Source organism: Tyto alba, unplaced genomic scaffold (genome assembly GCF_018691265.1).
Source record: "Tyto alba isolate M040663 unplaced genomic scaffold, T.alba_DEE_v4.0 Super-Scaffold_27, whole genome shotgun sequence".
Taxonomy (NCBI): domain Eukaryota; kingdom Metazoa; phylum Chordata; class Aves; order Strigiformes; family Tytonidae; genus Tyto; species Tyto alba.
Window position 1 is genome coordinate 2,631,853 of NW_024881301.1, and position 18,669 is coordinate 2,650,521.

General features: G+C 41.3%; 1 protein-coding gene across 1 annotated transcript in view; it reads left to right on the plus strand.

Moving 5' to 3' along the window:
- Positions 1-2,892: 2,892 nt before the first annotated feature.
- The window catches only part of LOC104361458 (ethanolaminephosphotransferase 1), a 55,359-nt gene continuing 39,582 nt past the window's right edge, over positions 2,893-18,669 (plus strand). Inside the window, exon 1 of the mRNA XM_042797850.1 lies at positions 2,893-2,997. Coding sequence (XP_042653784.1) covers positions 2,941-2,997 — 57 coding nt within the window. The 5' untranslated portion in view covers positions 2,893-2,940. The remainder of the gene's footprint in view (positions 2,998-18,669) is intronic.

The window sequence follows — 18,669 nt, forward strand, 5'->3', positions numbered from 1 at the left end:
AGTAAAATCTGAACTGCCACAAACGTTCCAGCCACAGCTTAAGTTAAAAAACTTCAGCTTTTTCTATAGTGAAAGTTAGCAGTGCTCTGATTTGGGCTTTTGTCTTAATGCTCATCTCATCCACATTCAAGCTCATGAAGTGGAAATTTGTTCAGGTTATAATACTCATGTGCTGGTGCCAGTTACAGCCCCTCTTTACTCAGGCTATAATTCACTAATTTTCCAGAAAGGGCACAAGAGAATCTGCTACTAAAAGCATCTAGGCAGCTAAGGCTGCTTTCACTGCTCTTCCCAAAGTCCTGCATGTAGGACAGACGGCTTGGATCACAGCTCGAACAACTGTCTGGAAAAGAACGCTAAAACATCTCAGACTGAAAAATACAACCACAGAATAACCTATAAACATATACATGGGTATTCACAGAAATAGTAGGAACATCAGGTGTAGCAGTAAGCCACGTGGCTGTGGGTTTTGCTTGCACCTGGGCTTGGCTAGCCTGCATGCTTGGTCTTTAGGGCCAAGCATTTGTATGAATTGTGATGCCTAAATCAAGGAAGTTTCTTAAGTCAAAGGCTAGTACTTGTCAGTATAATTTCCACAGTATTCCCAAACGTTGCATTACTTGTCATAGCTTGCTCTGCGATGTTTCATACCCAGTCACCAGTTTGTTTCCCTCTCTTCAGTACAGCTTATCTAACACTGCCTCCTTTGATGTGCTCATTAGCAGACACAGAATACGCTGAGGTACGAAGTCACGAAACTGCATTTTTACATATATGCAGTCTTTTACATTCTCTGTTTAGTGGAATATTTAGGACAGCTTTTTAAAAAAGTGTTTCATTTATCACCAAGACAGTTTTGCGAGAAGAACAGGAAATAAAACCCGTGTTCTGTATCTGCTATATCTCTATATCTTCTATATCTATATCTTTGTGAAAACACATCTTTTAACATAAATTTGGAGGTGTGCAAAGAGAAGAAGTACTTTGCGACCTTCTAGCTTTCAGAAAACCAAGCAGCTTTTTTCTACCACTGTCCATCACGTTGCTAATAGTAGTCCAGCCAAATTTCTGATTTTGTGTTTATGGCTTATGAGTGTTGAATGAAAGTGATAGCTATAAAATGGTTTGGTCAGCTTTAGTAACATACTTGCATAAAAAAAACTGCACTGACTACAGCAGTAGCCATGAGTCCTTTCTTAGATACCCTTGTAGATTAATTCAGTAGCATAATACAACTTAAAAACCTGATAGTAACAATGAAAGGTGAAGGAGATCCCAAATCAAAATCCAGGGTATGAACACTAACTAAAGTTAGAGTTGGCTACTGAAAAATATGAGCTCCAAACACTCCTCCTAACTTAAATTGAGCTTTAACTCAGTAACCTGAAGCTGAGTGCTACAGTTCTGGGTTGTTTTCAAGAGCAGAAGTTTAAACGCTGCTGCTGGAAGCAGAATAGAGGTGTAAGCGCATCACAGATGATTAATGTGTAATTAATAATACAGAACAAGAACCATTGTATACAGTTTGTACTTAGTGATTTTAACTTGTATATCATTGCTATCAAACCTGCAGAGTTTGTAAAATAACACTGGCTCTCACAATGCATTAGGTGCCTGGAAGAGCCCACGAGGTGAGAGTAATGGATTTTAATTGATTTCCTTTCTGGACAGATTCCATTTGGTCAATAAGATCTCAGCCCCTGAAGTGCATGATTTCAACTCTCCCTCTAACACTCTACAGCAAAGGTAACACAAGGTGTCATGCCATATGCTTAAATGCATTTGCAGCTGAAACATTACTCCTGATGTTTGCTAGTTTTTTGCCCACACCAGTGCCTCGCTTCCCTGGAAATCAGAAGCTGCAGAACATTCTGCAGGCTGATGTGGTACGAAGGGCTCTGGTGCAGGTGTTTTAGTAAAGAGATTGAAGAGGCAGATTATTGCTGGAAAGGAATGCCAATAGAATCTTTAATCCTCAATGTTGCCTGTTTCATAAAATGCATTACTTAAGTAACACTGTTGTATACTGTCTCCACAGGCGCGTCTCCACACCTGTTATAAACAGGGGCATCTTTAATACACCTTTAACCAGAAAAGTAGTTTCAGGGCAGGCTGGCACTGAGACCAGAGGGATGTACCAGGGCCATGGTGTTACCGGAAAGTGGTAATTAATTCACTCTCTAAGACTCAATTTTGGAGTTTTAGAAAGCAGGCATTCTTTATTACAGCGCCGGACACAACGGGGAGAGCTCCTCCTAATCTGTGTGAGTGAGAATGAAATCAACAAGTATTTATACTACCTTAATCATACATATTCATTGCATTTTTATCATCTTCATAACTTTTCCGGGAACTCATTTAGCATATGTTAATGTCTCTTGCGCATGCCAGTTGGAGTCTTCGGGTGGTCGTTGGGGGTCTTAAGATGAAGGCTCGTAGTCTTCTTCACTGTGTTTGCCAGTTGACCCTTACTTCTGCACAAACTCAGTCCTGTGGTCACGTACATCTTGTCTGTCATGTTTCTTTGCAGCTGCCACTACAAGGCCAAACGGTCTCCAATAAGGTTATTTATGAGTTCCTTATCCTACAGTTATTCCAACTATTCCTCTAAAGATTTGTTCTTCAGCACAATGGTTACATGGCTAAAAAAGCTTGAATTGATCCTACTAATTCTATTCCCCAAATATCTATTTTCTAATAACCTTAGGTCAGAGGTATCAACGGGGAAACGCCCGGGGAGAAGCCGGCAGCACCCGGCCCCGCGGGCCGCGAGTGGCCCCGCGGCTGCCCGGCGGAGGGGGGGGGCAGGCCCAGGCCCGGGCCCGGGCCCAGGCCCGAGGGGCGCGGCCGGGGAGCCGCCCTCCCTCCGCCCGCCCCCGGCCCCGCCGGCCTCCGCCCGCCCTCTGCTCTCCTCCCGGCGCCGAGCACGGCGCGGCGATGTGGCGGTGTCGGTATGTCAGCGGCCGGCAGCTGGACGGCTTTCGCCGCTATGAGGTAACGGCCGGGGGTCGGGCCGGGCGGGGGGGCCGCGGCCTCCCGGTTTACGGCGTGTGTGGGCTCCTGCTCCGCGGGGGCTGAGCCTCCGTCCCCCCGCGGGGGCTCCGGGCGTGTGTGTGTGTGTGTGTGGGGGGGGGGGGGGGGGGGGGGTGTGTGGTAGGAACGGGGGTGCTCACCGAGTGGCAGGTGGCTGTGGAGACAAAGTTAGCTGGGCTTTAAGCGAGGAGCGGAATCCTTAAAAAGACCTGTTTGTGTTCAGGAAACCTCGGCTGGGAGGAATTCGGCGTTTCTGTGAGAAAAGTGCGTGTGGTGGTGGTGCGCAAATTTTTCTGCCTCAGGAATGCTCTGGCTTTGAGAGATTAAGAAGAAAGCCAGCAAAAAAAAGATTACTTTAAATAATTTTAACTAAACCTCGTGTTTGCAAATAACAGGCCTGAAGAATTCAAATGAATGGGAGGATCGTTAGATGTTTTGATTTACCAAAATTATGTTGCAGGCTTATGGGATACCTGGGTTTTGTTCCCAGGCCATCGCAGGTGCCTTGCAGGGGATTACCCAAATTTGCTTTAGTTGAAGTGCAGGTGTTTGAGATGGCCTGTTGCACTGTTCACATACCCTCACCTCTGTTAAAAATATGGGGGGGGGGGGGGGGGGGGGGGAGCCAGCTTCCATCAGCACAATGCTCAACCTTTTATTTTATGTTCAGTTTCCTAAAGCAGCCCCTGCCCTGCTCTCCCCCTGCTTCTTGCCTTCTTGCTTTTATCAGGGACCCTCCCAGCCTGACCTCCAACCAGGGCACTCGGCTTCTCCCAGCTCCTACCAAGCCCTTCCATTGCCTGGGCTAGCAGCTCTGCCCACTCGTGGCGAGGTGAACGATGGTGGAGTAACTGTGGTTTCAAGAGCCTTCTTCAGGTCACTTGCTAAGAACTTGTTCTGCACAGCAGCTTGTTAAAAGGTGCTAACCTGTTTGTGCGTCTCCAGTGTGAGTGGGACAAAACAAGCTGCATCTGGCCACTGGGCATAAGTTGCACAGGCCTGTGCTTGAACAGTGGAGCCTTGGTCTTGACTGAGGTCACCACAGGAAAAATAAAAAGCTATTTTTAGCTTTATTATTTAAGTAACTTTCATAGAATATTAGATCTTGTAGTACAAATACAAGGAGTACTTGTATTACATTCTTCCTTATCACTTGAGGGAAAGTAACTGCAAACAAGTGCAGGTGGGGAAGAATCAAAATAACATATTTTTTGAAAAGCTTGTAATCATTATGTAGTACTTATGAATTACAGGTCAAATGATTACCAAAAGACAGAATCTCATATCAAAACATTTTAGGTGAATAGTTTAAAATTACTTTTGTTTCTTGGGAGTGTTGAAAAAGCTAGAAAACATGTTAGGTTTCTTAGCTGTAGGAATCAGCCAACATGCTTGAGAGAAGTACCTGTTCACCTATGTTGTGGAAAACTATGGTAAGTACAGGCTTTAGAAAGGTGAAATCAGATAGCCATCTATCTATTATCTGAGGTGTCTTGGGACTGGGATGTCCTGGAAATAAAGAAATAAATCCAAATGACCCAGGTTACAGCCAGAGAGATACAGCTGCGTGAGGCCAGTGCTGCGAGCTGGTGGGGTATCTGTACTGTCTTCCTGGTGCTCCGGGTTGTGGGAGGACATGGCAGGTGATGGCAGCTCTACCTCATTCCTGAAGTGCTGCTCATAATGGCTTCAAGTCCTCCAGAAATTAAAAAGGAGTGCAGCAAGGAAACGCTAATCACTGCCACGATCTCCTCCCCGCCTCCTGTCTCCTCACTCACCCTCCCATGCCTGGGGATGCTATCACAACCAGAGCTTTGTTCTCACCACCTCCCAGGCCTGAGACATGCTCTTCAGCCTCTTCTTGCCCTCTGGCTGCCATCTCCTCCACTCACCCCTTCAGCCTAGGGCCTCACCTCATCCTGCTCCTCCAGCTTCCCAGCCCAGTTGAGGAGATTGCTGCTGCCTTTGCTGCCTACTCAACAGAACTGGTGCTAAACTCAGAATACGGTGCCCAGCAGACACAGGTTACCCCTTGTTACTACCACCTGGTTATCTCTGTAGTGTGTTCCCTGGTGGACCCAGCTCTAGAGTGCTGTGGAAGGGTATATGGGTTGGCCCTGTGAAGAGCTAGATAATCTCTGAAAGGATTTATTAGCACACGTTCAATATTGAGCTAAAATAATGTATTGCTTCCAGACCTGAAGCGTGCCTAGGAAGCTAGGTAGGGGAATCCGTCTCTTCATTGTGCATCACGTTGCAGCATTATATTTGCACTAGTATCAGTGGCTCAATATGCTCTGCACTTTGCATAATTTATCTACTGAGCTGATCCAGGAGTTGATCATAACGCAGCTTAAAAGACTAATTTGTGTAATCAACTTCTTTCCTAAAGGTAAATTCGGCCTGAAAAAAATACTGTTCAATTTTCAAAATTTTCACACAGCTGAACTCATTTCTCTGCCATGAATGCCGCAATTGTATGTCTCAGGCACTGTCTGTCTCCTGTTCACAGTTGGAGGAGGGCCTTGGCAACAAAACCAGCGTGGTTCTTTGCAAAGGGAATGGCAGACCTAATGAATGCAAAGACTTCAGCACCCTTTAGCCTTGTCAGGTCCGTGTATATTATGCTTTTGAAGCAAGTTTTCCCCAATTACCAAGCTTTGGTTTATACCACAGAGTAACCCCAGTGCACAGAAAATGTGTTCCCTTTGAATGAACCTAAACCAGATGTACTAAGAACACACAAGTACACCAGATCCATTCAGTCCATGGTATCATACTGGAACCAGTTCAGTGTAAAACCTTCTGTAATCCTTATAGCCTGGACATCGGATCCTTAGGGCTAGCTATTTCACTTAACAAATCTATTCCTGTTCATTCTGCATGTTAATGTGGATTCAGAGATTCAAATTTCCTTTTTCTGCTCAAAAGTGCACTGAGAAGAAGAGGTGGAGATGTGGCAATGAGACAGTTCAGATGCAATCCTGGGTATTGCTGCTGTGATAATTCTGCCATCGTCTTGCCTGTGGGGCAGGTGGGCAGGTACTGATTTCAGGGCAGTTGCACGCTCAGGTGATTGCTGCAACTGTAGAGCAGAAGCAGCTCATACTTGGATTTGTGCTGTTCCCTAGGATCTGGAGTGAAAAAGCTGCAACCAACTGCAATTGTAGGTCTTGGGTTATGTCATTCCTACTTTTGTGTTTCTGTTACCAGCATTTTGCATTTCTAGAGGAGCACCCATGGAATTATACAGCTGCCTTTTTTTCTGCCTATTTGGGTTTCTGTTGGAAACAAACAGTTCTGAGACAGCCAGGTGGCGAGTACAAATAAAAGCAGAATTCGGTTCTTTATCTTTATTCTCCTCACCAGAATGCAATAATGTTAATGATGAGATCTTGTTGCCACTTCCTCTTCTCATCACCTCGATTTTAGGATTTTCCTTGCAAATCTGCCTTGAATCAGCTTTTCTAAGCACATAGGAGCAGAGGTTTTCCACGCCAGAAAACTGACACCTTACCCTCTTTCAAAATAAGAGAGATATAAGGACAAACTATAGAGGTTTGACTCAAAGAATAGGCCTTGCGAAATATGGTTAAAAAAATCAGAGATAACATTAAAAATTAAGGTCTAAGGTTCCACATTTTCATCTTAAGTCCATACTTTTTCTATCCCCTAAGCAGTTTTTAGAGGATATCTCCCTGTGTGGAGAAGGGGGAGGCAGTAAATGAGGTATATGTGGTTTAATTTCAGTGAGACTTCTGATATTGTCCCACATTCTCATAAGTAGGTAGAGGTAAGTAAGATGAAATCGGTGTAAAATGGAAACACATTACTCTACAAAGTAGTTGTAAGTTCTCTGACAAAGTAGGAGGTTCTATCAAATGGGATCCTACCTACAGAGCTGTCTCTGTCCCGATTCTGTTGGCTGTTCAGTACTTTCATTAAATAACAGAAGGGAGATTACTCTTGTAAAATTTTCATGTGAAGCACTTTGAAGAATAAGCTTATGATTTAAAATGTTTTTGAAAAAGGGATATAATGGCCAGAAATCAATATGAAGAAATTCAGTAAGCAAGGTACAGTGCTTAGGGGGAAGAAAATCAACATTTCAAGCATACAATAAGAGAGAACAGACTGCAAAAAAGATACCTGGGTATCAGAGCATCAGCAACATTGTGGCTGTTACAATAAAGAGAAAAAAGCTTTTTGATGTGGAGCACCATAGATATGTTAAAGGACTACATATAGTCCTGTAGCTGATGTACAGATCAGGTATCAGCTGGAATAATGTGTCATCCTTGCTTTGGTGCACTGTTTACAATCTACAGAACGGCATTAGGAATATTGAGAGGCTTAGAAAAGATGAACTTTGAGAAACAGGCTGAGTACTGTGGGAGTAAGAGCCTAACAGTCAGTCTTCATACGTGCCTTTTTGAAGAAAGACAATATGTAAATTTTGGCTGCATGAAGAGAAATTTAAGATGGATGCTATGTCAGTCTTGTGTCAAAAAGGGTCTCTGGAACAGGTACTAAGGGAGATTGTGCAATTGTTTTATCAGCCTTAAGAAATGGTTCCATTTATCTGAAGGAAGATCTACAGTCTAGTGTTGAGTGTTAATAAACAGTTGCTTACACCTTTTTTAGCAAGGTTTTGGATAATGCTCTATTTTAATCTGCCGACATGGTCATTTTTTTGCAAGCAGTTGGCTCATTACCTCGTGGTAACTTGATCTGCTTCCTGAATGTCTACTAAATGTGATCCTGCGTTAGGTGAACGCACTGGACTAGAAGACCTCTCAAGTTACATCCCAGCCCTCATTTTGGTAGTTTAGAGAAACGAGATTAGACATATGATGATCATGTTTCAAGGCTTGATTGTTTCCCTCATACTGACTTATGCCAAAAGAGCAAAGTGTGTTGAGTATAATCTAGCAAATTACTTTCTGGGAGTTCAGGATCGATCCGGATACAAGACTGGGTTTCTATTAAGTCTTTATGCATTTCCAAGGCTACCTGAGTAACTGTGGGATTTAGAAACATAATGGGTTCTGCTCCCACTGATTAAACAGTCGTCTTGCTTTCAACTCTGGTAGCACAAGGCTTTTGCAGGATTTTGAAAATTTAGGACAGGAGACTGCCATTTGCATATTTATCTGGAAGTTCTTAGGAGACAGTTAATACTGCTTGTGATTGCATGTGGACAATTTTGTATATGTTGAGTACATACAGTACATGTTTATTATATAGTGTTTTTGCAGGTGGTGTTTTTAGGTTTTATTCTTAATTCCAAATATTGTTTTAAAGCAGTTATCATCAGTTTTATCTGCTGTAGTTAGTTTTTTCAAACCACCTCAGTTTAATAGAGCCCTTGAATGTCTGAGGCAGTGAAAACTAACATTCTCCACCTTCCATAAAACCAGTGAGTCAACAGCCCACTGTTCTACAAATAAAATCTTGCAGTCTTCTTCATATTACTTTGGTGGATTGGAAGACTGGGGTTGTAATTAAAAGTTGTTGAATAATATGTGAAATAAACCAAATCATTCATTACCCTTACCTTTTCTGTCGCCATATTCATGTGTAGAAGAGTCGTGGGCCAACTGAATGACATAATTCTGAAAGACTGTCTTTGTGCACCCACCATTTCTTATTCCTCATCCTGTTGTAATGGTAGCTGACACAATGTGGCTCTTCAAGAGCTCTGTAATCATTATTTTCCTTCTACATATCATATGCTAATAAGCCAACAACATGATGAAATCACATCACAGAGATGCTGCATTTGATATTACTTGCCGCAAGACTTTTTTCCCAATGATGGTGTAATTGTATGTGGTTTGGAGTGCCACATTACACCCATGAATTTACAGAGGTCCATTAGATCACTTTTGGGACAAATACACTGGATACAAAGAGTTGTATGCCTTGCTGAGTCTCATAAAAGTGCAAATACCAAACACATAATGTCTTATGTTTTTATCAAGACATGTTAGTGTTCTGAAATGCTGACTGGATTTTTATGTGTAGGATGTGCATGTATACATGTTTATGCATTCATATAGATTTATTTTTGTTTATTTATTTGTGTTTTAATAGAAAACTAATTGCAATGGTGTATCTGTGATTGGGTGTGGATTATTTGTTATTATAAATCTAGGGGAACCATTCGTATAAGGGTTGTTTTGTAGAGGGAGGAACTGGGGTTTTGCATCTTTCTGTGAAATATTTCCTCTCTTGTACGTCAGGGTACTAGATCACACAACTCTTTAGTGTATGTGCTACAGAACCCCTATTTAGCATTCCTTGTGAAAACTACAACCCACTTTTAATCTGTCTGCCCTTTTAGGCCTAGAGCCTTTTTTTGGGGTTCCCCAGAGATTTAGGTACATGCTCTGGCAGATCTCCAACTGCGTGGGAGTTTGGTCTACTGTTTGATCTTAAGAGCTGCTGGCACCTCCTAAAACACACATTAGTACACACAAACAAATGTAGCACAAAATCCTGCTGTCATTTCCTTTTGCCAACTGTAGAAGACCAGTCTACACAAAAAATACATAGAAATCAATTTGCTTGCCATGTTAGAGCTCCTTTGAATAGGGATGGTTAAGGATCTTTTTGCGCAATTCTTTGAGAGTATGCAGGTTTTGGTTTTTAGCAGGACTTTTACTTTTGTCAATCTGAGCCAGGCTCTACCTTCAACCCTTTATGGCAACAAATGTGCATCTGCCTTCTGTTATCCCTTGCTCAATATTTAACTGTATTTATGTGTTATTTTCCATCATTTTGGCTTAACTGTTAAGTGTTTGAATGTGTCTCAGTAAACAAAGCCCTTTCCTGAAGGCAAGTTAGGCAGCATCCTTTGTATAATTACTGTTGATTGAAAAATGGTTGCTGACTTCCAATGTTATCCCCTCGCCACCTCTTCCTGATCTGGTTGCTTACAGTCCTGTCCATAAAGAATCAGATCTACTTAGTCTCACATTGTGAGAAAGCATCTCGCTGTTGGGGCAAGTGCATTATGACCTTTTGCCCCAAAATGTGCTTCTCTCTCAGTTGCAGTGGCTCTGAAGTCTCTCATGGGTCCCACATTTGAAGCTTAGCTAGTCAGCAGATCTGTGATCCATCAGCCCTTTACTCCTGGCAAGTGGGATTGTGGTAGGCAGGAAGCTGCACACGAGCCCTCGGTGTGCCCTGGTAGCAAAGGAGGTCAAAAGCATCCTGGGTTGTATTAACAGTAGCACAGCCCATTAAGTAAGGAGAAAGTAATTATCCCCTTTTACTAGGCCACATCGAGAATACTGTGTCCAGTTTTGGGTCCCCAATACAAGGAGGACATCAACAAACTGGAGCAAGTTCAGCAGAGGCCACTAGGGTAGTTGGGGCTGGACCACTTGTTCTATGAGGAGAGGCTGAGGGACCAGCAATTGTTTGGCCTGGAGATAAGACATCTTCAGGGGCACCAAGCAGCAGCCCCCCAGTACCTGTGGGGAAGTCCTTGAGAAGATGGAGCCAGGCTCTTTATAACCATGCATGCTGGGAAGACAACATACAACAGGCACAAGCTGAAACAAGACATCTTCACTCTGGATATAAGGAGAAAAATTTCCTCAAAACAGTGAAGCAGCGGCACAGGTTGCCCAGGGAGGTTGTGCAGTCCCCATGCTTGGAGCTTTTCAAGGTCCAACTGGATAAAGCACCGAGCACCTGGTTTGAGCTCCTGGCTGAGCCTACTTTGGGAAGCAGAGAGGACCTCCTGCTGAGGTCCCTTCTGATGTGAATTATCCTGTGATCCTAACCCATGGTTCTGTGATCTTGTGGCAACGACACTGCTCTGCAAGCAAGGGGATGCACCACTAGCAGGCATGACTCCCTAAGAGCAGCCTGTCCTCACCCACAGCTCCATGTGCCCCATGACCTCATGGATATAGGTTCATACATACCTCCATTAAGTGACGGGATGTTGTGTGTGGCCCAAGGTGTGTCCAGGTTCCTGAAAATGGGGAGGTCTGAATGATAAGTATACGTTTACAAAGAAGCATCCCCAGGACATTAGTTTACGTAATAACAACTTCCTGGTGACTTAGTAATGCCAACCAGAATTGTTGAGTTGCCCAAACCATGACACTGGGTTTCAGGTATTTTACCAGGAATAGTTTAAGATAGAAGGAATGTTTAGCCATATTTCCTAGCCATAGGTATGCACAGGCTTATGGAATGAAGAGGGCAAAGTCAGTGGGAAGGGAACCTCTCAGGAATCCCAACTCAGGCAGCCACTTTTCTCATAGTGCCGCTACATCCAGCCCTAGTACGGACAGTGCAACCATCAGGTAATAGAGTCCACAACCTCTCACCCCCAAAGAGCCAAGCATTTGCGTCTGAAGATGCAGTTACGTGCCCGCCACCACCTACTCTTTTCCAGCCTAAATTACAAACCCCGTACTTTAGTTTCTACTTATATGTAATATGCTTCACCCTAGATGTTTTAGGGGCTTATAATTCCTGGATGATTTAGGTATTGATGACCTAATTAAAAAAAAAAAAAAGTTGGGGCAAAAAGGCAGGGTAGTCCAAACTGCTTAAGCAATGGAAGATACAAAATCCAAGCCATTTTTTTTTTATGAATAATTAACTAAATGATGATATAAAGTAATTTTATTATCAGAAATAACATGACCATGTTTTGGAATACATCAGCACTTTTAAACTGCTGAACATTTGGAATAAATTTGGCATCCACAATGTTGTGTAGCTCTGTTGTTTATAGGGTGGTACTTTCCCTTTTTGAAGGTTTTGTTAAAACCCAAGACTGTCCTGTAACATCTACAAACCAGTAAAAACATATATAAATTAGAATTAAAACCCATGTGTTTAATTTATTCTAGGAATCTGAAAGGTAGATGGAAAATTGTTACCAGATGTGTCAGCATTTCAGTATTTTCTTTAATTTTTGTGTGGTTCCAGAAGTGTAAGATACCACAGAAGACAAGTTCATGTTGCATCAGTATGAAATAACTTGCCCAGAAGGGAGAGTTCCCACTGAGCTCTCTTAAGTAGTGACTGGTGCATGCCCTGGATGGGGAGGGTCATTTTGCAGTGTTCAAAACCGTAAAAAACCTCATCTAATGCGAAAAAGAATATTCCTCGCCCAATCCATCTTCATTCCTCCTTATCGCCTTGCCTGTCAGTTAAAAAACACAGGTATTGTGAAATTGCATAATCAGAGAGGAGATATGCTGAAAGAAGCTATAGGAAGGTATTGGTAGCTGTCAGGGTGCCGTGACGGCTGGGGGTGATGGGGGCAGAGGCTCTGCCGAAAGCTCCCAGGGACCAGGGCTGGCACCTGGCCACTGCCCTCAGCACCTGAGAGCTTCTGCCTGGGGGCACCCAAGCTGTGCTGGCCCTGGGAGGGATAGCTGGGTCATACGTGGTAGACAGTAAAAACTCATCTTTTAAATATATATATATATATATATTTTTTTTTTTTTTTTTTTTTTAAATATACACTGTGGGACATCAGTTCTTCCAACCCTTTCCATCAGCAGATCCCTTAAATTTTTCCATCCGTGATGTAGGTCCCTGCATATAAGTATAGGCCAAATGACAACGAGCTCACATTTATATGTACTGGAAAAGTGATTTGTAGATGTCCAGGTAGAATGGCATTGTGGAAATATACCATCATGTATATATTACGGAACACCACTCTGCAGAGTTATTATTTTCAATAGATCACTTGTTTTAAGACCATAATTTTGCCTATTTTGAATTTGATATATTGATTCTCAGCTGGTTTAGGCTGTCTTCAATTATCTGCAGAAGAAGTTAATTTAGGAGGAGGAGAAAATGGTTTGGTTCCCCCCTCCCCTTTTCATTAATTTTGAATGGATATAAATGACTACAGGTTCAAAGGTCTTTTAAAACTTTGATCTCACTTTGAAAGTTTGATAACACTTTGGACTAGTTTGAGAGTGATAATTTCTGTAGAATAAGGTGTGAAGGAAACTCACTCCATTTCAGCTGCTCTCATTTTGGTGCTTCCCCCACAGAAAATATGAAGTACCTTATCCTTTTATATTTAGGCAGAGGTTGCCTCAATTCATCAAATAATCATCAGGAAGTAACGATATACATCGATGCATCCGCTGTGGTGCGTTGCATGGCAAACACTTGGTTGTCTTGTAGTAACTTCTTTGCATGTTCTCACCCTTTTCCATCATTTGCTCTTTTGCCCAGGATTGTCTACTAATAAATAGAGTTGTGGGTTGGTTTTTTTTTTTTTTTTTTTGCATGGATAATATAAATACAGTGAACGCTTGACTTAAGAAGAGGTTCCCCAAGCCTGCAGGACCATTGAGTTGTTAGAACATCAGCATGTAGGCACATCAGCTGGGGCTCCTCCGTACCTGTGCCTGACCTGGCTGAGTTTCCTTGTGGGAAGAGGGCAGGTATCACGATATTTACGTTCTCCATCCAAACCCTTATGTCATCATTAGATGGTTCTTATGTTTTCTGTGTGGGATTAGCTAGTATATTCTACCACAACAGACATGTAACTTCACATTAAATATTCAAGGGATCACAGAACCATATATTCAACGCTAAACCATGATAACTATCCAATATATAGCTGTTTTAAACAGTAGTTTGCCTGGGAAAGAAGCTTTTCAGCCTTTACATTTTTAATAGACTTCTTTATTTCCTTTTGTAAAAGTGAACTCAAGTATATAGTTGAGCTAATATGGGCAGACTTTATTTGAGTAAACTGGTGTTGCTTATACTTAAATTATGTATATAAATATGTCACCTCGAACAATATTGTGGCTGTATCCTTTGCTATATACTCTTAGGGTGACTCACAGCCCATCTGTGCCTCAGTCTCCCAGTGTATACAGTGAAGATAATAAATCATGTGCTGGTTCATGAAGTTAATGAAAAATTAAAATTTGCTGATTTCTGTGAAGTGTTGCAAATTTATTTTTACTAATATGAAATTAAAACCTAGAGAGTCGTTTTGATGCCAACAATTCACAACAGTTTTACTCTGTATCTCTGAATGTATATAACTATATGGCATGGTATAGTGTTACCTGCAATGAGATAATTATGGGAAAGAAATAGTCTGTTAGCAAAAGGAGCACGTTGAGTTGAAATAACTCCCAACTATACTTCTTGCAACTTGCTTTGTCTCCTGACTGAAGTTTGTGTAGACATGCTTTATATTCTTCTCTCCATTGCAATCATTCCAAAATTTTATTATCGGGATGCCTTCGCAGTACAAGGCTAGAGCAGGCCAGGGATCCCGGTGAGGATCCAGCTGTCTGCTCTGATTAATGACTAGCTTGTTCTCTGGTTCTTTTTTCTTTTCCAGAAGGTCTTTCCAAGACAATAGCTAGGCTTTGTTTTGGAAATAGTCCATTCTGGAAGCAGTACACACCATTTTTTGGCTTTCACCATTCTTCAGCGCTCTCCCAGCATGGGCATTTGGATATTTGAACACACACACACACACACACACACAGTGCTCACTTCCAGGCTCTGAAAATGCCAATGCCATATTTCTGGGTTACAGCGCAGTCTCCAGGCTGTTTCAGATACTTTGAACTGAAACATACTCAACACTTACAATGTGTTAGGTGTTCAGGGCCAGACAGTGAGGCCCAGAACCCGTCCAGCCAGTGCTGTGAGGTGTGGATGTGACCAGTTTGCAATAAGGAGAGGTATTTCTAAGCTGTGTAGTTGTGAGAAACTACATTGTTGTAGTTGTGAGAAGGTACCATTCATCTCGTATTTAGCAGTGCAGACCTTGGTCACTGTGAGTGCTTTTGACCCACGGGTGGGTTGGTTCTGCTCTGCCACTCCAGAACAGCTGTCTGTCTTCTGTGTAGCCAAACCTTGGCTTTGGCATTTTTTCCTTTCTCTTGTTTTCCTCAATTACTTTTCTTTCCTTACTCTCACTTTTCTTACCTTTATACCTTTTTCCCCCTTTCCTCTTCCCTTTAACACAGCTGAGCAGTACAGACTTGACGATGTGCTGAATCCCCTGGATAGAAAGGGGCACAGAATAAAAGCCCTTCTTACATGTGCTGCCCAAGTCGACATATATGTGTGCACATGTGTCTGCTGTCTGTATTCTTATTTTTAGCTCTGCTAGAAGCCATTATTAAAGCAGAGGAAAAGCAGATGGCTTTCAAGGAGATATCAACTATTTAAAAAAGACAGCAGAAGCATTTTTGAACTTGGGAGTATGATGGAATTGATTAATGCCAGTTTTCCTGTTGCCTCAGTACTGCTGTTCCCTCCCAACTCTTACAACTTAATTTTAAAATAATTAACAAAAGCTTTCTGGTTAATCCAAGCCTTTCTTTTTTGTATAAGGACAATCACGATTCCTTTTCTAGTGCAGAAACTGTTTACTTGGGGAGTGCTTAGCGCTTGTATCAGTCTTGCACTTAAAAACCTCCAACAGGCTTGTGCTCCACTTCTGTCTTTTAAAGTAAGTGCCCCGAAAAGGGCAAAATTATGCCATAGAGAATGAGAGTACTTTCTTATATCAGGTTCAGTGCACTCTTGCACTCATGTTCATTGATCATAATGTGAGCGTGTTACTTAGTAATTTGCTTTTCTGAGCAGCCATGGACATTAAACTCCTGAGGATTTCATGGTCTTGAGGTTAGTTGCTTCTTGGGAGCAGAACAAAGCAGAGCATTAAACTGTGTAGCAGATTTTATTTGTCACGTTTTATTTTTGCCATGACAGAAAACCAGCAGAATGCTTTTTCCATGGGTGTTTTCTTTGGTCTGGCTAAAACACATTACTGATGAGGGAAGAGCAAATTTCCATTCTTCTGCACATCTGCTGAATGTTCCTTCCCCACCCAGAGGACCACGGTTCAGCCACAGACGTAGGAATGAATAGGATGAAGTGTGATGGGTCTTGAAATGTCTTTAGGTGACAGAAGCTAGCTGTAATTCTACTTTTTTTAATAAGGACTGTTTTGATTTTTGGTGCTTGACTTTGGAAAGCATTGAGCAAACAAAAAACTGTGTCTTATGTTAGTGTCTATTCTATAGAGATATATTGGAAAACTACATAATGTCTTATATTTTCCATTTAAGAAAATACAGAAATTATATAATTCTTATAAAATATCTTAAATCTTATATATAAGAAAATAATTTAAAAAAAAAAGAGATTTGTTTTTCTTTTTTCTCCTGGGAGCAGGTAATATTTCTGGGCAGCCAGTGAGTGCTTTGGATGGAAAGCCTCATTCTACTATTGTTATTTAACTACGATTTTGTGATTTTATTCATGACTTTGAAGGCTTGGGGTGGAGAGGAGAAGGTGAAAGCCAAAGCAGAAGTAGGAACGAAGGTCACATATTTTGACTTTTGCGCATTCTTATCCAGGTATGGCTGAATTAATTGAATTTGTTGGTCATCAGATTAACATGAAGCTCACATAGTCTTTGAATACCATTTGAAGTAAAGAAATGGGGAGTAGCTACAGAGAAACTTTGGGTAGATTCCTGCTTACCTGGAACCTCAGTAGTGCTAATGGATACTCTGAATTTTCTTCATTTTCAGAGGATTTCCATAGTTCTTACGTGAATTAAGTAGTAGCTAATTGGCATAGGTATTGTATGGCTTGGTATTATTGTTGTTTCTGGCATAAATATAAGCAAAGTCCGCAGACAGTTCAAACCAGGTTAATTCACATGCAAGCCAGACCATCAGAAGATCAACCAGTTGTAATAATCAGAGTTTGAAAGATGCAGTATAAATACAGCACCTGGAGCTGCAAATACATACAGAATAGTGAAAACTTTACTTTTACCCACAAATTAGGTTTTCTGTGGTAATTAAGAATTCTAATATATATTCTGGCAGAAAAGCCACTGTGACAGAATTGTCTCATGTTTTAAATAATACGGGTGGCAGAAGCAGAGAAAGATTATACACTTAATTGACACTTCCAATATTTTTAGGAAAAAAATCAGTGATGTAAATTTCACTAAACTGAACATTTTATTACCTGTGGAAAGTTAGTCTGTCCAGTCTGACCAGTAGCTGATAGGTGATTTCTTGGATACATGCCAATATGTATTCACATCATGTAGCTGTGTTGTAATAATTTTACAGGTATTTATTTGCAAACATTTATTACAAACATTTTAGTATTTACAAACATTTTAGTATTTACAAACATTTTAATATTTACAAACATTTAGTATTTACAAACATTTAGTATTTACAAACATTTATTATCTGTGATTAAAATGTAACCACAAATTACAAAATAACTGAGCGAATGCTTTGTTTTGTCCAGAAAGTAATTTGAAAGTATCTTCTGCATGCAGATAGAGAAAGGAAATGTGTGGAAGAGCTCTTAAGCACTTTGTAGCCTGATATCCTCAGAATAGATGAAAAGTCATAGACTGTCATAGACTCTGCATTCAAAACCGGAGGCATGCTGCATTAATCTTTTGTCCCGCTTGCACTTGTCCACTGAAAGCTCTTAGTCCAGATGTGTGCAGGTTAAGCGTGTGTGTGTAAAAGCTTGGTGAATGGGGATACTGAAACTGAGATGAATCCTGCCAGGCATCAGTCACCTAAGGGGTACCTAAGTTTAAGACAAGTGTCTGGGATCCTCTGATAAATAATGACTTGAAACAGGTACTTCCAGAGTACAGTCTCATCCAAAGTTTAGTTGTCTAAGAGAGGTCGAAAAATTAACTATAGAGAGAACGATTAGCTGTTAGCTAAAGTTAGGTGAAATGAAAACCTCTCTCTCAGCAGCTCTTTTGCATGTGAACAGTCTTGACAAGCTGTGGTCTAACACATCCCTATCTTAGTCCTATTGTCCTCGCACAAAGTTTGGACATGCTATATATAGATACATCTGAATCTTCATGTGAGTCATATGCTGCATCATGCTAACAATATAAGCCATATATGCGCTTTCAAAGTCCAAGAATTTCTGAAAGAACTGTGTGCCACCCCAGTGATGACTAACTTCTTCCACCGTGGACCCGCCAGGACTCAAGAACGTATTTGCAAGTGGTATTTTCAGTTGAGATTGTTCTTCTGCAGATTGTTCTGTGTTCTGCAATCTCAAGGCAGGATAAAACTTGATACAATCTTCTGAGGAGGAAGTAGACAACAGCAATTCAGAGTGTGCTCAGAATTCTGAAATGTTTTGTTTGCTAAAGATGCAGATACGTACTTATTGGAATTTATAAAACACATACAATATTTTTACAAGTCTATCCAACAGGGAAATTTTATTATGATAATGAACAGTGATATTTTAGAGCTTATTTTTATAATAGCTTCACCTTACATTAGCAGAGCGCATATGCAACTGTGTTACTATGTCAAAAGCTGTCTATCTTTGCGAGATAATATTCCACTTATGACCATATTCCATATGCACTATCTATTCTACACATTAGCAGTGAACTGCTGCTCAGACTATGCATTACTAGTAGTGCAAATAAAGGTATTAAATCCAAAATGTGGTAAAAATGCAGTGTCTTATCAGTTAACATGTAAAATGAATAAGAATTTAAAAGCAAAATGTGACTGCAGAACTGTTTGCCATTTTGCCAGCCTAAACCTTTGTGTTACTACATAG